This window comes from Sciurus carolinensis, chromosome 15, assembly GCF_902686445.1.
Source record: "Sciurus carolinensis chromosome 15, mSciCar1.2, whole genome shotgun sequence".
In the NCBI taxonomy this organism is placed as follows: domain Eukaryota; kingdom Metazoa; phylum Chordata; class Mammalia; order Rodentia; family Sciuridae; genus Sciurus; species Sciurus carolinensis.
The window spans coordinates 62,082,325-62,104,888 of NC_062227.1; the positions used below are offsets into that span (position 1 = coordinate 62,082,325).

Genomic DNA, 22,564 nt, shown 5'->3' on the forward strand with positions numbered 1-22,564 from the left:
TATCTGCCACTCCATAACTGTAGCCAGATTTTTACGATGAAGACTGCAGGAAACTAAAACAAAGCGAGTCAGTCTGCGACTTTAAATCCCCTCCTCCCCACAAAATTCAGAAACTTAAACAGAAGTCATATGCAAGTTAAGACCTCACATCCTGTTTGATGGTGCCTCCTTCTATTTCCATTTGAGCAGGTTGTTCGGATGAGGAGGCCACAACAGAATAAAATCCCCAAGCTGCACTCACCACTTGGAAGGCCAACCTCTCTGCTAAATCCTCCTGTGCCATCACAGATCTGCTCACATCCTGTTTTATGTGGTTGGCCTGTGCTATGCCCTTGCCCCTAGTGTGTGTTAACGTCGTGTTTTATATGTGTGGCCTGTTTTTCAAACATATTCTAATTCTTAGTAGGGGGGAGCGTATTTCTCATTCTTCTTTCCATCACTATGTGTGGCAAATAAGATGCTCATGTTCCAAGCATGATAATGATGACAACGATTATAGAAAATCGCCTTGTCATGCCTGTTCTCACTTCTTTACGACCCTCCATACCCACTACTCAAGAGATTCTGTCACTGCAGCCAAATGCCACTTTTATTTCTCAGCAACATCTGACACTGTTGACTATTTCCTCCTTATAGTTAGATCTGTTTTCCTTGGCTTCTGTGACTTGATGTTTTTTTGGTCCTCCTATCCCTCTGGACTTTTAAATTCAATTACCTCTTGGGCATACCCATTTGAAAAGTTCCTCCTTACATTCATGATAAAATCTGAACTCCTTAATAGGGCACACAAGGCACTTTTTGATTTGGCCACTGTTTATCCTTTTGGTCTCACCATTAATATTATCCTTTTGCATCGGGAGCTCCAGCCATCCTGAATTACTTTGTGGGTCATCAGATAGGCCTTATTCCTTAGCTTCAAGTTACCACTCTTTGCCAGCTTAACTCCTGTTCATCCTTTGAACTAACTTCCTTCCAGGCCAAGTGTGGGACAGGTGCTCTTCACAGGTCTACCTTGAGTAGCCTGAGTTTCCTGATCAACAATGCATTAACAGACTACATGACATTTTCTGTTTACTTGACTATTGCACATCTGCCTTGTTTGGTTATATTTTAGTGCTTGGCCCATAGTAGGCATTCAATAAATATTAGTTGAATTAACTATCTGGTTAAGCATCATATCACCCGTCAGAGTGATGAACTCAGAAAAAGTACATTTTTTTTTTTTGAAGTCACCAAAACAACTCCTCCCTGAAAAAAAGAAGCATGAAATCTACTGCCTTTCTGTAACTTCAAACTGATAATCTCTGGTGACAGTGCTAGTCCAAAGAGCAGACACAGGATTGCATGCAGGTGCAGGTCTGTGACTCTCTGTCTGTGGAAGAAGCCTGGAGCTCTGGCTATTTTTTGATCTGTAAACTCCCTGTGTTCTGCTCCTGTACTTAAAGCCAGATGCTGAGGAACAAATAACCAAGGAGAGAGGATACGAAGGCCCTAAGGACTCTGCACTTGTCCCAGGATTTAGAATTCCTAATGTTAGCTCTTTTGAGTGCAGTATGGGAGAGAGAACAAAAGCATTCACTGTTTCTAAGTCCTCAGAGCTCAGGAGTCAAAGAGGACAGAAGCTCATGATCTAAACTTGGCAGTGTACACTGGGCATCCACTATACTGCCAAGCAAGGGTCCTGCTCACATCACATGGATACCTGTGGGCGCATGTTTTGAGCTTCAAAATCAGCTGCATTGATTTGGGGGCCATTTTCTTAATAATGACACTTCTCTTCTGTTATATGCCAGTCATACCAAAGAGGGCCATATCAGAATGACTGTTCCTAAGGTGAAATGATGTGTACAATTTTCTAAAATAGCCTGATGCGAACCAACTGGGTGAGAAAATGCTAAGATTTGCATTTCTTTGAAATGTGATGCTATTTTTGAGTTTCTAATTGAAAAAAAAATTAAACTGCAAGTAATTAAGTGTGGAGGAACACACACTAAAGGTGGCTCATATTTAGGCACATGGTAAACTGATTTGCCCTTGAACTGGAAGACTAATATTAGGAATGGGTAAGTCAAGCCATGCTTTGTGTTTGTTCAATGTCTCATACTATTTTTCAAATGTCATGGACTCAGCAAAACCCAAAACACATTTTCTCAGCACTTGTCTGTATTTTTCAACCCATATGTATTTCGAGAGAAGTTTAATTCATATGTTTCAGATTTATTTACATGCAAGTCATCAGAATGTTGTTTTGTACGAGCTATTTGATGTCCTAGAAGCCTGTTGAGCCTTCCCTTTGAGGTTTTTTTTTTCCACCCTTACGATCAGGAAGCCATGGTCTGCAACAGTAAAAAGGCGGGGGGAGTCATCAAAATCCCCAATATTTCTTCCTCAAAGGTTCAAATTTTGTTCAAAAGTTAGACTGCATAAAGACTCAGTACTATTCTAATATTGGCAGACTTTGCATTTTCCTGCTCCTAATTGACATGGCCCTTCTTGAAGTTAGTAATGTCTTCCTTGTGGGCATAAAAGTGAATATTTGAAGTGTATGGATAACAAGAACAGATCCTAAAGAGAGGTAGTGAGCTCTTCAAAGAGTCGGTGAATGCATTTTGTTACATGGTATCTGGGGAGGGATCCTGGCCGAAGGGGAGGAGGAGACGGACTACCTCTCCAAGAGCATCCTGTGAAAATAAGCATGAGTTTTCATTCACTAGGAATTTTCCGGGCATTTTCCTTCCTCAATTCATATAAGAAATTCTAACTTAGGTGTGGTTTAAGGATTTTGAAAAATCCATAATTTTATAAATTCTCCATTTGTGAAGAAATACAAACATAAAAAAATAGTAATTTTTCTTTTTTTATCTTTTTTTAGGATTTTCAAGGACAGAGTTGGTTGATTTGAGAAACCTTACATTCAGACTTTTGCCAAAGCAGGTTTCTTGTTCTTTAATAAGCACGAAGACACTATATATTAAGTACACACAGGAGGGCTTTTCATCTTTTAGCATTATTGATTTCTCCATGAATTTGATCATTTTGAAAGATACATGAAGCAGAGTAACATTTTGTAAGACTGAATCTGATTTTAATAGCAAGGGATAGTTGCTTATTTTTTTAAAAAAGGAATTGTATATAAGAAAGATTGCCTCCTTGGCAAGATTTACTAAATTTCTGTCTGAGAACGGAATTAATATTGGGCAAGAAGCACATAGGCAGTATCTAACACTATCTCCTGTCTCTGTAGTATATCCCTACAAACATACACCCACATTTCCTCTCTGACTCTCCCCAGGGGAGGGAGGCAGATTTGGAATGCTGGTTAATCTGAGCTAGCACTGAAAGATTTCTACCTCCACCACCTTTCAAGGTTGAGATATCTCCCTTCTCTAAAACTCTTTTCCATTTTCCCATTTCAAAATTGGAATGGTGTCAGGGCTGAGAAGATTCAGAAAGTCTTCTCAAAGCAAATATCTCTCCAGCACAGCTGCTGGTAAGTGACCCAACACGTTCAGAACAGGCTCACAACCCATACACTATGTTTTCTTACAGCAATGATCCAGGGATACTACACATGTCAGGAAAGTAATATGTTAACAAACACACATGCACACAAACTGAACTCCCCAATACAACACTCTCCGAAAGCAGCTAGTAGGAACATGAGCAGCAAAGAGCAATGCTAACTCTTCAGCAATTAAACCTAATGATGACATGAGGCTATATATGTGTGTGCATTAAATCAAAGTCAAATACCTAAGTAGCCACTATTAAACAATTGTGACTAGAGCAAATCAATTTATGAAACGGCGAAAATTTGGCCATTATCAAGAGACACAGCAAACTATATATTTGAAGGGGAAGACTGGGGAAAAGCAAAACAGCCTTGGGCAAATATTAAGATGCAGCTCAGTCAGTAACTATTGTAAAAATACAGTTGGTTTCCTTTAGCCTTACCTACAGACACCTTTCAACCAGTTAAGGTTTTTACTACCTTTCCATTAAAGATCAGCTCCAGTACAGAAATAAGTATGAAGAAGAAATGTGTCAAATACTTCTATTAGGTTTCAATGGTTGGCCTGCAGTAATAATAATTCATCTCATTTTTTTTTCTTTTTATAGGAACATGTTTTTACTTTTTGTTTGGTCCTGGTTTGCTGGTTTTCAGTTTAAAAGAGATGTTCATTGCAACATTTATTTGTAAGATACCACGATATTTTTTTCAAGTAATATAACCTAATTGTGAGTAATACTTTGAAATGCAATAGTTGAGAAAAAATTTACAGACTTATGGGCTACCCATCTGTAGACCAGATTACAAAACATGTAAATTTGAAAGCATTATAGAAAAATGTTACTTTTGAAACAAACAAAAAAATCATGAGCAACATTAAACATATCATAAAGTTCCTCTCCTCTTTGCCTCTGTGTTCTCCAATAGTAGGCACTTCCCTCGGCATATCACAGATGCAATCCTGCTGAGCAGCAGTAATGAGGAGCCACTTCCTGGGTAACCCCTACAAATTTAGCAGAAGAGAAGTCACTATGTATGGGAGATGTGTCTCCAACATCCTTCTTCTGCAGAGACACACACCCCACATGCGCCTTTCTACCTATGGCCTGAGATGTACAAGAAGACAGAACTCCTACACATCCTCCTCCTGCCCCTATGTGGCATATATTCAAATTCCAAGAGCTATTTTTTTACATGAAACACACACGCGCACGCACACACACACGCGCGCACACACACACACTCGCGCACACACACACGCTAATCTCTATCGCTACTATTTTTCAGCATCATTTCAGTGTTTAACAACCTGAACTAATAGTTATTTAAAAACATGTCCTGAGCTTCTGGGGGGGACCTGTCCCCCACCCCCATTTTTTTATAACTTTAGTATACTCCAGATCATTTTGTTGGACTGACCTGTTCTGGCATTTTAGCAGACGAGTGGACAATTTTTTTGTTTGTTTTAATTCAAGGTCCTTAATGTGGGCCACATGTTTCTGCCGGTGATTTGGACATACAGAGGAGGCAGGGACAGGGAATGCAAAGTGGTAAGGAGCTTGGGGTGGGGGCGGGGGAAGGTAGGGAGGGGTGGGATGATGAAAAGACCAGTTCCACAAGCGAAGCACATTAGCAACCCAGAGTGGAAAGGGCCGGAAGGAAAACCCACCCACCTCACCCCTGTGCTCATTCTATCAACCTGCAATTGCGGCAATCAAAACCATATGTCGGTTCTTCCAGATCTTTCTCACAGGACAAACATGCAAAGGGCCTCAGGCCTGGCGTTGCCATCAAATGGTAATTGATACCATATGAGCCACAAAATAGAAAAGCACATGCAAACAGCAACCTTTCTCCCTGCACCCCCACCTCTCCAGCCCCTTCTTGGCCCCTTGAGAGGGATGAAATTGCAGGTCTTGCCGGGCTGCTAAGTGCACTGTGCACCATGAAAAACAAGTGTATGGGGCTCCAGTAACCACCTGTAAATCAGAGGGAAAGGAGGGTCCACTAGCTAAGAGCTTAGCCCTGAGACCAGGCGAGGGTGAAAGGTCACTCCGGGTTAATACAAGGTCATTGATCATGGGGGAAAATGAGCACAGGTGTGAAGCAGATCACAGGCCTGTAGCAGGGAATGACCCCCCTGGTCCCATGGCACATCCGGCCTGGAGAAGGCTCATTCCTGCTAAGCCACATCTGTCTTCCTTTCCTGCCAGGGAGATAGTGGGAAAGTGGAAACCACTCCCCAATTATAAGGCAATTAGAAGAAAAGTGACCCCAATCCTGTATCTGCTGCTCTCCTTGTCTGGGGATCTTTTTGCATCCCATTGTTCCCATAGAAGGGGGGGAAAAAAAAAACCATCACCACCAAGCAAACCCGCTGAGCTGGAGGTCCTGGCGGTTGCTGGCTGAATGTAATACAGTAGGTAAAATCCGTCTCTTGTTTCCACCGACTCTGACAGAGCTGCAAGTAGCATACGGCTCTCGCCTCTGCATGTATATATTTTCTTATTAACTCGATCGGGCAGAAATTTGCAGAGATTTGTTTGGATTTGGAAGTCACAACAGAATGTCAGTTTTACAAACCAAGGCTCATTCTGTGGTGAAATGTACAGCTCTGGACCAAACCATTCCCCACACACAGCTATTTGTTCCAATTCCTCCAGCAGCCGCTTCTGAACAAACACCGACTTATTCTAAACACACGCAATGGGTCTAATTTTTCTTCCTTCTGCCTATCCCATTATATGTGATATTTCAGTCTTATAGATCTTATGAAGTTTAAATATTTTCCAGATGGGACTAGGGAGTACAGAACCCTGTAAACACTCGACGTTATAAAAGGATCAACTAAATACTCAAAACAGAGGAACAGAGGATGACGGTCACATTGTTCTGCCAGCAGGAACCTAGTGAGCTGACACCGGCAGCTCTTGGAAGGGGGACAGACAGCGACTCTTTCCTCCCCCCCAGTTCTTAAGGATGGGCTGATTCATTTAGGCTGCATTTATGTATATCTTTCAAAGTAAGATAATTCCCAAAAAAGACGGTTTAAGCTCAATTTACAATTCATGTCAGTGGCAAGAAAGAAAACCATGGTCGTAACTTAAAGATAAATTCCACTGTCCTGCAGAGGGAAAATTAATAAGGCCTACTAAGACCCTACGCTTGCCCTGGTCCGCAGCAGCCCTGCCTTGCCATAGCATGGCTGCAGAAGACCTGGACAAGGTGGTGTTTTCCAAGGACCTGCAGCCTAGAGGCGCCCCGGCAGCATTCACAGTGACAGTTAGCACCAAGCCAAGAGAGCAAGAAGTGAATAAATGAAGGGAGTAGAGTAACAAGAACAGCGATTAAAACGAAAGTTCTGGTGAGTGGAGGGAAGAAAGAGGCAGGGCAAAGCGGATGGTAACATTAAAGTCGCAGCGGCACAGTGCAGCTCAGGAGGTGTGGAGCTGGGCAGGCTGGGAGAGGCCATTCTGGGGGGACTCTGACCTTACCTCTGCTCTCCCTTCGTGGTCCAGGCAACATAACCCTGTATCTGAGCATCTGCATTGTTTAAATTTCATCCTGTGGTGTTGTTTGCTGATTGGTCAGACATGGCTGACAGCATCAGAACTGCAATCTGACAGACAAGGAGCAAGCAGGACCACAGCCCAGAATTCATCATGGGAGGGAGCAAAGCAACTTCATTCCAGATATATGCAGCTCAGACCCACAGATGTCTCTGCAAGGCCTGTGGCTGGCCTGGGGGTGGGAGGGCCTAGGAGGAGGCTGGGAGGAGGGGAGGTGGGACAAGCCCAGTCACCCAAATGACCAAGTGTGAGGCGTCCCCCTGGCTCCAATACTTCGGGACCATGTTGAGTGGCTTCCCTCTTGCCACTCCCAGTGTCTGTTACTTCCTGGGATTAGAGGAGGCTTCCCGCCCTGATTACTTTCTTACAGAATCAAAGTAGTGCTCTTTCCAGTTTGGAATACTGCAATTGTCCTTTTATGTATTTGTTTCCTAACATTTTTAATATTTTCCTAGGGATACAGAGGCTACTAAAGAGAGTAGCCTTTAGTAGTCAACAAGAGCATCCCAGCCATATTTCTGCTGTGGTGAGGCATGACCTCCAATTTAAAGGGATTCAAGAAAATTTGACTATTAGGAGCAAAGCAAAAAAGTTAAAGGAAAAGAAGAAAAGGGCCAAAAGTGATTGGACATGGCAAAAAAAAAAAAACCTTATGGGAGAAATAGCAGAAGAGGTAGAAAAGAAAGAAAAACAGCTTGCAAGTATGTCAGGAAAGATGGAATGAATGCTACTATGTTATAGGGTATGTCTTTATTTTGATTCAGGTACCAACTTCTCTCCAGGACTGCAGCGGCCACATAAAATTCACTGAGCAATGGTAGCGATCCACAGATCACCCTTTCCTCTCCCTACCTCCTATCTTCTGCTGCTAACAAATACATACACACACACACACACACACACACACACACACACACACACCCCTGAACTAGCCTACTGGGCAACAGGTATAACTGAGTTTACTTGCTGTAAATGGAGGATTGCTTTCTGTCTAGAAAATTCCTGTGTAGGGTTTTCACCTGCAGTGAAGTATCAAGTTTAGTCTAGTGTGAATGCTTGCCTTCATGTTCCTGCTGCCCAGAACCAGGACTGTGCAACTTTGGGGAAAATATTAGCAGAATTGAAAGCAGACTTCCCCAATGCTAAGCAAGGAACACTACTTCCACCCTCCTTCCTAATTTCCTCTTTCCCAGCATTTTTTTTGCTGGCAGAATTTGGGGGAAGGCATCATGGATTTCACAATTACAGAATAAGACAAGATAGAAGGTGAAGTGAGGATATGGGGCAATAAAGAGAGATGGATGAAAGTGGCAGGAAATCAAGGATCAAAAAAGGGCTGGAGAGACCAGGTTATTAAAATCAACAAGCTAAATGGACAGATAAAAGGAATAATAAGATGATTTTGGCTGAGGGGAAGGTTAACACAACATGAAAATCAAGATTTAATAAAAATTAATCCTTGAAAAACATCACCACTGATCTAACATCAATTTGGAATGGTGAAATGGCAGAACAGGATAAAATAAAACCATCTGGCTTAAAATAAAATCAAAACTCCACCATGATCTCTAGACCCAAAAAAAGAAAAGAAAAGAAAAATCTCATTTCCCCCTCTTACTGTGTAAACACTGGTGATGTGGGCTAATTTTTAAAATAAAGCTGGAAAGACACACCACAGAAAGCTGAAGAGACAAGGAAAGGGCATTGGAATAAAGAATGTGTCTAAAATGTGGAGCAGAGAAGAAGTAAGAGAAATAAATACAAGTCAAACTACAGGGCTGATGTGAACAGAGGAAGCTGTGGGTAGCAGGAGAAGCATATGAAGGAAAAGATGTCCAAAGGGTTTACATTTCATTCAGAGAAGAAAAGGATGTTGTGAGAGAAAAACACTAGGCAAGAATACAGAAACAACTGAGCAAGAGAAAACATAAAGAATACAGGATGGTGATGTTATGAAGTATAAACACAATATAATAGAGAGCAAACAGACATGAGAGAAACAGAACACAGTTTGTCCAAAGCATAAAGAAAGTTTTTTAGGAGTTATAGAGTTAAACATTTTGCTAAAGGTATACTGTTTTTAAAAACATTAGAGACTGAGAAGACTACATGAAAACAATTGGGTATATTTTTTGAACTGACTTTCTAACTTTAAAAAATTTTCCATAACTTCCAGATCTGTTTAAAATTGCATGAGGCAACAATAAAAATACCACACAAGGGTCTTAATTTCTAAACAACTGCTTGTCAGGAATAAACCTAGGTGGTACAAATGTATTTCTGTGGTACTCTTCATTATTCATGGTATTCAAGGTAAAATGTCCCCTAAATGAATGTTCATGCAAGCACCTGGCCCAAGACCAAAGGACAAGGTCCTTTTTGAATATGGTCCTTATTCAAGATGCCGAAACAACCCAGAACTAGATATAGTAGGAATCAGTCATAGAAATGCCATTTGAAAAGAGACCGTTTCTAGTGTTAGTCCTGAGGGCCTGCACAGTTTTTCAGGCCTCTGGCCTGGTTTTAAACTCAGGAGAGGATCAAGTTGGTTTCAGTGATAAACCAGTAATTGCATATTTGGTGGAAAAGTCTACAGCTCCATCAAGCAGCAAAGGAAGCAGGGTGACAGCAATTTCAGGTGCTGGGATGCAATAAAAACAACAAGGAAAGAAAATGTTTGCTTTTTCTGTCAACTGAGATGTCAGTACCCATTAATAAATCTATCTGCTAAATCTACTCTTATTCATGTGGGACATCACCAATTTAAAGTAAAATAAATTATCTTTAATTAAATGGAATTGTCGTCTTCCTCCCGCTATCATCCCCAATTATTCTCCCTAATCAGCCCTTTAGGGAGAAGGAAAGATAGAATGCTGAAAGGCACATCGACTATAAACAATTTCTCTTTCTGTCAAGGGATGAAGTTTTTAATTTTAATTACAGTTTATAACTATAATTTTTGGATACAAGTAATGAAAACTACAAAAGTCTTGTCATTTACAGGTGGGGGGAGTGCTACCTGGTCATTTCCAAAATTTCCCTTTCTTCTCCCTCTGTGATAATTCCAGTAGTCAGAAGAAGCCATTTATGGACTAAACGAATTATCTATTTAAACCTAATCTATTACTTTTATTTCCAGTACAGAAGTGCCAGTTTTAATTAATACTTTAAAGTATGTAGCACTAACTGAATGCCAGCTATGGTATTTTTAGGTTGTTAAGCTTTCAAAAACCAGGCTTACTGAATGGTATCAATTTGTGTTTAGACAAGAACATCATACACACTTAAATATTAAGACAGGTCACTGGATAGAAGAGGCTGATCTACTTACAGCTACTTAGTGACTCCTTCTGTCCTGCCTCCCAGCCTGCCCACCTCCTCCTCTTTTTATTTTTTCATAACTTCACCCAAATTCTAGCAAAAGCACCATGAACTTTAACCAAGTGATTTGTATGCAGAATACACCATTAACAGTCTTCATATTACTGCAATGAGGCCCTCCAAAGTAAATGATGTAATCAATGAGTAGATGAAGTAGTGTCTCACCCCAACCCCAAAGGCACAGAGATGTAACATTATCCCAGGAGTTCAGGGGCAACTGGGCCCATTCTGTGGCAGTGTCCCTCGCCCTTCCCCCCAACACCAGGTTGGTTTGTGTTGTTTCACTTTTTAATATTAACTGTGGACTTCTGGACTTCTCCAGGGAGAGTAGGGAGTGTTCTTTTATCCTTCTAGGTAACAGCAAAAGCAACCAATGAAATCGAGAGATTGATTATTAATTAATTATTTATAGATAAATTTATCTTCTCTCTAAAATAAAGGGTAGGGGTACTGGCTATTTTCTGACTACTTACTGTTACTTTTAAAAATGTATTTTTTTCAGGGTGTAGTACTGTTTTCATTTAGCATGCCTTTGAATTGCCGCCTACAGAAGTAAAAAAAGAAACCACAGCTATACAAGCCTGCTGACTTTCTTATAAAAGAACCAGTTTTAAACTTGTTTATACTACTGATTCCAAATGAATTCAAGATGGTGGCTAGTTAAAGAAAGAGAGCCCATGCCAGGGAGTTTGATCAAAGAACTTCAATTCAGCAATGTTCAGTTTTAATTGACCACTAATTAAGCTACATTAGTCCAAGAAAGGTCTGTATCACTTTGAGTAATAAAGAAAAGAATTAATTTAACCCTGTGTCAGTCAGCTTTAGTAAATTCATCTGAAAGCAACTTCTCAAACGATAGGCATGAAAGAGGTGTCTAGTGTTAAATGCCAAAAATGGTCTACAGAATTCAGAGAAGACCAGGGACTCAGTTTTCAAGAGTGTTTGTTACTTCGCTAGTGATGTCACCTTGCAGGTGTAATTATCTTCATTACAGATACAAAGATGTCAGCTTCACTCCCTGGGTTGCAAAGGGTTGCTTTAAAATTGGATTCAAAACATGGCCTCATACCAGCCAGTTTTAACTTTCCTGTATTCTAGACAAAAATAGAGTGGATTTGCAAAATCATGAGAATTTTCAAAGGCTTGGAACTCTCCTTCTGGGAAGAGTGAGTTAAGGGGGTGTGCGTGGGGGAGAACAACTGCAATAACACCACTAGAAAAGCTCATTATAATTAGGAACCACAGCTATGACAGCCACGGCAGCAGCATAAAAGTCCATGCGCTAAGAGAGTTTATTTCTGAAAATCCAGTTGCAAATTTTTTATTTTCCCACACACGCCCCGTCAATTTTTCCCCCTCACAATTCTGATAAAGAACCTCGAGAAGGAGAAATTAAAAAAAAAAAAAAATCTTAAAACAAGAAAAAAAATTCCACATAAAGATTTAACATCAAAATATAAGATTTAAGAATACACTGCTTTACAACTTGGGTGTTCAACTATTAAATGTCCTTCATATTAACTCACAGGTGAATGCCCTATGGTCTTCTTACAAATCTCAAAAGAGTGAAATAGGCTTAAATATAAAATATAAACCCACGAGTCAATGGTATGCTAGCCCATTCTACATTAAGTGACCCACCCCCGTGCCTGCGTGGACGGCATCGATTCTCACAGCACTGAAGGCCACAGGGCCACGTCCTCTTCAAGAGGCGCATCCTCGAGGCCTCAATGCACACTACATTTTGTTTTAACGACTTTTTGGCAACCAAGGACTGTATTTTCTACAATGGTATTTAATGAATAACCCTTTTATTTAAACCATTCTGCCAGGACTCATTAAAATGCACTTGTTTGTGAAATGCAATAGCTAGCTATATGAAACCAAAATATTAATGCAAATTGGCATTTCTAAGTTTAAAGTGGTATTTGCATAACAGGAACTAAACATGGTACACGCTGAAAGAGGGCAGAGAACACAAATGCCTCTTAACACCATCATTATTACTGAGAGGAATGACGGCTTGTGTATATACCATGAGGAGCCCAAGGAGAAAGCATCTGCCAGAGTGTGCCACCGTGGGTTCCTGGTGCTCCCAATGCCTAATCTGCACCGACGCGAGGTATGATGGGAAAAGTCTGCAATTATCTCACCTATTCATGTAGGAGAGAGACAAGACATGAACTCATTCTCAGTGCTTAACAATATCCTAGGTCTAAACCATCCAGCACCACCTATGCTTATCACTGAAAAATAATTAGCACAATTTTGACTGTGCAGGTATGAATGAAAGTGGTCTTTGACACCATCAACATTAATTAGGCACCTTTCCCAACTCCATGATACAGGGAATGAGAAGTATTACATATTTAGGTACTCAGTTAAGTAAACTACAAATAATGTACTGTACATTATTAGGAACCTTGAGAAAAATACCATTAAGAAGTTTTAATAGTTACTGGTTTATCAACAAATATAATTCAAGTACCCTTATATGCATCCTGTTGTGCTAATCTTTGAGAAGAAAATAACTGGTAAAGTAGGTCCTTAAAATGCACAGAAGCTTGTTGCAAGATATGGCAGAATTTCAAAACAATGCAAAGTCTGGTCAGGGATTAAATGAGTGTTAAGGATAAGACAGTAGATGTTTCCATTTATTATGAAGAATGATCTGAATTTCACAAGTAAGGGTTATTATTTAACTTTTCATAAAATAAACCCTTTTTTAGCAGAACAGCCCTGGCAGCATTCTACTCAAGGGTCTTGCCTAACTCCACAGAGACACGGGCACGTAAGGATCAAGGGTCTCACTCATTTGGCTGCATAAGCATTTCTTGGTTGTCTATATGGATTGACAGGTGCACAGAGATGCCTGAAGACATGGTCCCTCCTCCTGGAGGATCTCACTGGCTAATTCAGAGGGAGGAGAGTCAGGATCCCCACTGTGTGCAGACAAGCAAAGAGCTAGATCCCTAGAAAAGTTTGTTCAAATCAAGCTCTACATTTAAACTAAAAAGAGACAAATAAAATTGAGATAAACATACCCTAAAATAGCATAAAGGAAGCGTATGGCTGACTATAAGGGTAAAAAGAAAGTGCAAAAATATCATATTAGAAAGGCAGAAAAGACAGCAGAGTTTGTTAGGATCAATAAGATTTCCGAGCTAGTTATTTAATCCCCAAATGTTTCCATCTCCCAGATCAGCTCCTCCAAATAGAACCTTCTGTAGGGAGACAAAGGTGCTCTAACCTGTGCTGTCTAAGAGAGAAGCCACTGACCGCATGTGACTACTGAGCACTTGAAATGTGGCTGGCACAATGGAAGTGAACTTTCTGAATTGTATTTGATTATTATTAATTTACAATGAAGTAGCAAACCCCAGATGTGGCTAGTGGCTACCACATTGGGCAGGGCAGGCTTAGCCTATAAAATGGGATAACAGCATCTGGAGAACCAATCTTCCTGGGTGCAGTAATGCTCACATTAGGTGTTTAAGAAAACATTTGGGATGAACAGAGGCTTACAAATATATTTTACTGAATATTAATAATTACTACAATAAAAGATTTACTGTAAGTTTTATTCTGGCTATAAACCACTTTCCTAGTCATTGAAGAAAATTCACAGTAAGACTGATTTTATACCCTGTAAATATAAGCATATCCTAAAACAAAAAGTAAGCAAGTTTTTGTTTTAAAATCATTCTTAGGTTCATACTGGGACTTACATAATACAAGAGAAATACTGAGAATCCAACAGAGATAGTCAATCAGTGATTGATCAAACCAAACAAACAAAAAAATCTTTCACTTAAATTTAAAACTTAAAAAAAATTACCATCATGCAGAAACAGAAACATTCAAAAGACATGATCACAAAAATGGTAATCTTTCTCACTTGCCTAGCACACAGAAAACTATAAGTTTTCTTTTCAGTTGCTCACTGTAAATATAGATAACCCTGTACAACAAAATGTGAAAAAGAGACCACAATAAATGTTAGTATGGGGCAAACTTACAATATGCATATAGACAGATATGGCTCATAAAGTCGACCTAAAGACAGCACTGTGATTTTACTAGAATTGCACAGCACCAAGCTGGACAGGGAATCAGGAAGACTGAAACACAGAATCAATCGGAGGACACTTGTAGGAAGAAACTGAAATTCCATTAGCTAATGGGCTAGGCAATAAGTGAAAGCATATTTGTACACAAAGATACACTGAAAATCAGAGCTGCCATTCCTATGCCCGGCTGCCATCTCTACTCTGATCAAACCTTGGAGCACCTTGTATAGCCTGGGGAGGAAATTGAAGAGTGGCACAAGTTACTGTCAGACTTGGCAACCTCTCCAAACCTTGGCATCTAAGAAGTGAGGTGTGCTGCTGGGTTCTAAAAGTTGGCAGGTGGAAGACTCTGCCACCAGATCCTGCCACCTTCCTCCACAGGGGGCTAGGGAAGGCAATCGGGGTCTCAAAATCACTTTCCAAATTATTGCCAGGAATTATCCAGCATTGAGGGGAAGCACACACACGGAGGGGAAGTGAGGTCCCCAGTTGTGAATAGGGAAAGAAGCTGCATTACAGAGTTTTTGATGTTGGCTTTAATTTTTAACTTTTTCTTGATGTACATAATACAACAGTTAATGATGATTCAAACAGTGTCCTTAATGCCCCTCCAAATATTTAAAGGAAATTATTAATTAGTTTCTTCATGCTAATTCCTTTTTTCTTCTACATCCTTTGGAGGAAAATGGTTAATAGCTGTTTTCTTTCAGGATGATTCAGAAGAATCATCAGTTATACTGATAGAGTTCACAGCATTTTAAGAGGTAAGATGTAAATGTATATTTAGGGTATGGGGAAATATATGTTATTGATTCAACATGTTCTAACAGCTGCTCTGAAGCCATTCCAATTGGTTCACAAATAATGTACTATATTTACAATGATACAAATAAAATCTCACGTTTTCATGGTAAATGATAGAAATACCTAGACAATATGCAATGCTATGCCAAATATAAATAAATAAAAAGAAGAGGAAAATTTGCTTGAAAAGGGAAGGAAAGCTGCAAGTAGCTCACAATGACAGGATGAATGATGGAGGTCGAGATATCACTTCTAAAGCAGAATTTCCCAACCTCAGCTCCATTCCTGTGCACCAGAGGGGGATAGCAGCATCCTTGGCCTCTAGACCCACAGGCCAGTAGCAACTCCCTTCTCATCTCCATCCACACAGTCGTGACAGCCAAAATGGTTTCCAGACATTGCCATACATACCCTGGGGGCACCACTGTTCCAGAGATTCGTGTCTGTAATCAGAGTCTGTCAACAAATGTCCACTTTGATTGTCCTAAGTCTTCATACAGACAATGGCCACCTCTAGAAGTATCTTCCTTCAGCTAACAAGGAAATATCCTTTTATACCCATGAACTCTTAGTATGTCACATTGTGACCTGGTGATCTGATGCTACTTGGTAGTCCTGGTCTCTGTCTTTGAAATAGGTAGTCTTGTGTTCATTCGGGAACTTTTACAACTTTCTCTACGGTAATTCTGATTATGTGGTAGAAAATGTTCATTATTTTCAACTAACTAGTTCTGACCTATTTGCAATAATCAAAATAATACACTGTATATAAAATTTTGATGAATAAGCAAGTTTAAGTAATAAATTATTGGCATTATCTATTACTGTCTAGTTATGCAATCCATTTACCCACCCACCCACCCATTCATATTTTCTCTGATCCAGTCATACATTTATCATCATAAAACCTGTCATGCTTTCAATTCTGATTGAGTTACACAGGTAAAAAGCCTAGGACCAGCCAAAGAGTTTAATCTACACAGCTCCCTATTGGCAATGCATCTGCAAAGGCACTATTATCCATAAATAATTCCACATCAGACCAGCTCTGTGTTTTATACACTACACTATCTACTTCAAACACAACAATATCTCAATATCTGAAATTGCCTAATTTTTGTTAGATTGGTTACAGCACTAGTGAGGGAATCTGCTGTCAGCTGCAAGATTCCAATATTGATCCTCCTGAAAGGGTAAACATCTAAACAGAACAACTACACCAAGGAATCACCGTCTAACTTTAAAACAGGTTAAATAAATCTGCAAAGTGAACATTAAAAATGTATTAAAGACTCCAAAAACAAGTGCATGCCTAAAGCTCCTTAGGCATAATTTGTTTCTCCTTTTTCATCTGTTTTTCTTTTTTACAAAATCTAAAAATGATGGTGGAAAAGAGCCATAAACCAAAACTTCCTCCATAAGGAACAATTTAGTGTGGTTTTGCATTTCTCAATGTCATATCTGAAAGGTAACACAGCTTCTACAGTTTAGAGGTTAGGATCTCATAATGACTCATCTAAATCATCTTTCATGGGGTTAATTAAATAAACTGAATCCTAAAAGGTTTTATTAGCAAAACTGACACTATAAAGTTGGGCCAAGAGGATGTGCTATTACATGAGTCCTAAAAGAGGTAAGTGTATTTAATAATCACACACTTATTTCCAGCAGTTTTAGCCCATTCCCTGGAATCACCCAAGAGGTTTAGTGCCTTCTGTAAACTTTGGGAGGCAGAATTACCAGATCCACATCAACATATCTAATTTTACAGTTACCTTATTTAAGTTTTTAATACTGCACAGGTCTTTTTCTCAGGTGTTAATAGAAAAATCAATTTTAAGTCACAACAGCTGTGATCATTTTAAATATCACAGCTGTCATGAGTTGAAAATAACCAATTTGAGCATATAAATTTCTGCTGCAAATGTATCAAATGAAAATACCACGGAATTTTATCTTTTATTTCCTCTGAAGCTGAATGTCTAATACAATGGTAGAATAATAACTTATTTGCTTTAAAATAAAACCAGGCTCCCCTTTCTTTACTGACCTAGCCAACAGATGGCTTAAAAGAACAGAGAAGAACATCATTTTTAAGATGTACTCCTATGGCAACTGTGGAACATGTTTAATTATGGAAAGAGTATTAACTCTGGGAGGACTAAGCTAAATAGTTGTTATCAAAATTGAGAATTCATTTATGTAAACATTTTGCTGTGAAGACGGGGGGGAGATTAAGTGGAATCCATGCTACACATTAAGTATTATTAAAGTCTGAGAATTCAAATTATTACACAAGACAGTCTGAACACATATGAACAGTGTTAACTAGCATTTTTCCAGGAAATAATGGTATTTTACCTATTTCTTTGTAAGTTTGAGCAAACTGTTGGATGGGATGAAATAAAGATCCTTTTTGCCCTCTTGATCCAAATCTAATGTCATTACATTTTGAAGAATAAAATTACATCCTTAAAAAAAAATCTTAAAAAAAAAAAAAAAGGCAAAAACAGGGCATTATTTATCCACTGACTGACAAAGTTTAAGTTGGTGTGTGTCACCTTCCCTGTGGACAATGAACACCCAAGAAATCCTAGACTTATATTTAAAAGAACCATTATTGCCACCTGAACTATACTGGGAGGATCAGGGCTCAAATGTTTGAAAAATGATACTGCATGATTAAGACAAGGAGGAAATAAAGGAAAAGCACCGTTTTCAACCCAAGTGTTGGCAATGTTACACAACACCTCTTAAAAAAAGAAAAATCTTTTCTGTTTTTTGGGTCCCCCCCTGCCCTCAAGGTCTCCTACCCTCCTGGCTAGTAAGTAAACAGAAAATAAAAATCTAAAGTATTTTCATCCCAGATCGTTAGTCCTCCCTCTCTTTCCGATATATATCCACAGGAGAGAGCTGGAAAGTTGGCAGTCTGGGTAACTAAACAACTTCTAGTGGGAAGCTGACATCCCTCCATTCTGCTCAGGGAGGGCTGGTGAAGCAGGTACTGGAAAGCCTTACCATCCCCTACTATTTGCATATTAATTTCAAAGCTACATGAAAAACACTGTAGTCTTTTAATCACATCAACACACAAAAAGGCACTACAAAGTGAAACTACACTTGTTAAACATTTATCCCAACCCCCACGTCACACAAAGGAAGCCTAAGAAAAATAGCATCCGCCCTGCTCCTGTGCAGCTCAGCCTCCTCTTCTGAATTGTAATAACAGGTGCAGAAATAATAATGTGCTGGCCAATCAACTTTTTTCCTCTGATTTGTCAGTTTAGCTTAATAATGCCATTAGGAATGTAAACATTTCTGCAATTTATATTTAAAAGTCAATAAAATAATGGGGTACAGAATTTATCCTTTTTAATTTTTTAAGTAATACATTTGATTATTTTAATCACGTCAGTACTTAACTGGATGGGGTTTAAATATGCATGTAACATCAATTTAATTTGTTTTATTCGTTAGAAAAGCTATTGAGTAATACAGCATTATTCTCCTTTAAAAAAAAAAAATAGCACACACATTCTAGGGAAACGAGAGTCCAAAGCACTTTTATGTTTTGTTCACTTCTTAGAGATGGGATTCCAGTGCCTTCCAAATGTCTCTCATTATGAGCGTTTTAAAATGGTAACCAAAGAGGTGAGAATCCAAGGCACACTCACTCGATGGCTGACAATAAAAACAAGGAGTGTTTCCATACTGTGGATAAACTTTATTGGGCTACAGTAATAGGACTGTGGTTGGTAAAGGCATCAACTATTTTTAAAATGGTGCGAGAGTTTTTCCCAACATAGCAATTCCCACTTGAACAGGATCATTATTGGTGTAGTCATCCAGTACTCTATAATTCTCACCCTTAGGTTTGTGGAGGTGAAAAAGCCAAGTCGAATGTTAGCCTCCACTGTTAACATCCCTACTCATTTTCAGGTCAGCTACAATGGAAGCAGCTGGAATTCAACTCTCCCCACTCTGTCCCACCAATTACCTCAACGTGCCCTCTCTCGAGATGAGTGTAATTTGGTCTCCAGGAAAGCACAGCGCTGGGTCCCCGGAGGATGCCAGCCAAATCCTGCATTTTTTTGGTGATGCCTGAAATTAGACCATCATCTACACTGCACCTCCCCTGACTTCTCAGGTGTGACCCACTCCTTATTCCACCTGGGGGAGGGAACAAGGGTGAGTTTAAAGGCTGCAGTGTGCCTTTTAAGTCAATTTGAATAAAATGCTGATTAGTTAATACAGATTTCTTTAAGAAATGAGGAGGATGAATTTGAATAAAGCTCGGATGAAATCAAAAGCAATATGGAATTTAAAAACAGAAATAGGAACTTTAAATTCTAATCAGATTATGCTATTGTGACATAAATACACCTGCAAATAAAAGGCTGTAGTTTGGAAACTAATTCATGGATCTTCAGTATTGCAAAAAAGAAAGTCCACCAAAGTTTAGGTCAAGTAATACATAAGTCTCCAACCATTTTCAATCTCCAAACCAGTAAATTAAAACTGAAGAACTGTTCTACAGAAGAAAACACTGGTTTTGCTTAATAAAAAGTAACATCTGTTACACTTGATATGATAATGTACAAATGGATTATAGTTTTTCAAATATTAAGAAGTCTGCATGAAGTTTTCTAAAAATTCCACGAATAACTTTGTAACAGACTGCTTCACTTCTCAAAATACAATTATTTTATAAAACTATCTCTTCCAATTTTGCCGCTATTATTTTCCCTGCTTTTCTGCTTTTTTTTTTTTTTTTTTTAGGATTATACTGATTTTCTGAGCACATTATAAATATTTTATAAATACAGTTTTGTTATTTTAGTACTGAATAATTTTTATCACATGTAACTGTACCCTGTGTTACCTTAGAATTATGATTCAAGTATCAAGGGCTAATAAATGAATAAAAACCTCAATGTACAAAAACTTAAAAAGACAAATCTAAAATTATTTTTCAATTATGTTGATCATGAAAAATAAGTTTTGTTTTGTTTTTTTTTTTTAAACTCTGATGATACTGGAGGGGAAAAAAAAATCCAGTGTGTGTTTTTTTGTGTGTGTGCCTTGGAATTCTTAAGTACAACAAGACATGAATTTATGTTTGCTGTGCAGAACGAATACATGTCTCCACTGTATTTTCTTCCTAAGGTAAAAGTAAATCCGAATTTGAACCACTTTTTAAATGGTCACAACCATATCTTAAACATATATATTTTCAATGGATCAGAAATTAAGTCTTGTTTTTTTAAAGGAGCTCCTCATGGTGGACTGCTGACACGTGCGTGGTCATAAAGCGATGATACTAAAACATTTTTTTTTCCCTTAGACACAGCAGTGATAGAAGTTTGAAGGAGGCTTGAAAACACACCCACACATCATTCATAATAATGAAATAGGACAATGTCTACAAACGATGGTAAAACAATTTAAAAAATAATTTATAAGGTAAAAAATCACTTATCCTCAAGCCTAAGTACTACAATTTTGGTAATAACAGTAACAATAAAAACAACAAAGCTACAACAACAACAAAAAGGCAAATAGGAATGTAATGCAAACCACATTTAGAGTGGAACAGGAAACAAACGATTCTTCAGCACAATTTCCTGTAGATCAGTTGGAAAGGTATTTAAGGACTGCACCAGCTATTAGTTCTTTTTTCCTGACCACTTTTCTCTCCAGTCCTCTTTCCCTTGTTCCCATGTCCTTTCTCTTAATTCTCCTTGAAACAATGCCATCACCTAGCGCTATGAGGATGCTTGTCAATTATCGACATTATATTCAAAACGTTCAAATCGACCAGAAATCAGGGATTAAAGAAAATGAACCAAATAACGTAACTGATCTGTATTTTCTTCCTAAGAAATTGGCCTCCCAAAAATGTTCAAACTGGCATCTGTGAATCTCACGCAGGGATTTTGGAAATTTAATCAGAGGCAGGAGAGCAAAATGTAACCACAACATCAAGATTAAGCGTCTGGTGAATTTTTACCAGCTTAAATCTAGAGAACAAAATCACAATTTTGTTTTAAGCAATCAAATACAGAAGAAAAAATAAAATTTTCATTGTTATTTTAAAATAGGTTAACTAAAATGTTTTGTATGTCAACAATACCAAGTAGCTCATAATAAGGAAGCTTTTCTTTTGAAATGTTTCTTTTTTTTTTTTTTTAAATCAGTGGGGACTTGAATAATTGCATTGGTTTTTGACCTAAGCAAATTTCTGTCTGTAATAGCAACTAAACAATCATATTTAATTGTGATATATTACTGTCTTTCATTTACAGTCATGGTTCTGAAAATAGTATATGAAATATCATTTTAAAACACACAACATAATTTGCATACTTGAGACACTACTGAAAACTTTAAAACCTAGTGGCTACCTATATATGGCTGCCCCAATCCACTGGGAGGTCTTCAAAAATAGGGCCATATGTAAAATGTATTAAATAATGTTATTATTGGTGTTATTAAAATATTAACCATTTTATATTAGCCCTTCCTGTGGTAAACAGAAAAAGATAAACACCTCTTACCCCAATTTTTTGCTTTAAAAATTTCAGGTTGTTGACTGAGTTTGTCTCTCAGCTACAGGAAAACTTTCTTCCAAGAATGTACTCCTGAGAGATTTTGATATTCAACAAATGTTTGTATTTTTTCACCATAAGCAGGAATCACAAAGTTATTTTATTTTTTGGCCTCAATATCCAAATAATTAATATCCATTTTCATCTCTGAACTTTATGGGGTTGAAAAGCTGCATAATATGACCAACAGTCAGAATATAAACATGGGGAAAGCTCATTACCATTTACTTTCTGAGATTTGATGACTTGACAAATAACTATTTCAAAACAACTAGTTTGAAACATGGTTTGAAGCTTGTTAGTATAAAGCAAAAAGAGCAATTACAATAATTATAGGTTTCTCTATACGGTTTAACACATGCACATGCTGGCGAGGCTGATGATGTGATCTTAAATTACCATTAGGAGGAAATTTCGCCACTTTTGTTTTCAATTTCATTTGCCAGAGTTTTATCTTTGTGGAATTACCATATCTTTAGATATGTGGAATTCGACCAAATAATTATTTATTAAAATTCTTATTCAATGAAGATGTAAGAAGTTAAAAATTTCAAAATTTAGTGCAAGAACTGTACTTATTGTCGACCAGGTAATGCCTGACAGTTCTTATGGCCTGAATGA

At 38.4% G+C, this 22,564-nt stretch overlaps 1 protein-coding gene across 18 annotated transcripts in view; it reads right to left on the reverse strand.

Moving 5' to 3' along the window:
* The window catches only part of Tcf4 (transcription factor 4), a 341,168-nt gene that overhangs the window by 64,148 nt on the left and 254,456 nt on the right, over positions 1-22,564 (reverse strand). For 2 of the 18 annotated variants that reach the window (XM_047526178.1, XM_047526176.1), the window contains exon 1: positions 7,006-7,089. The exons of the other annotated variants lie outside the window; for them this stretch is intronic. In XM_047526178.1, coding sequence (XP_047382134.1) covers positions 7,006-7,074 — 69 coding nt within the window. In that variant the 5' untranslated portion in view covers positions 7,075-7,089. Of the gene's footprint in view, positions 1-7,005; positions 7,090-22,564 lie in introns of those variants that run through there. 18 annotated transcript variants of the gene reach the window in all.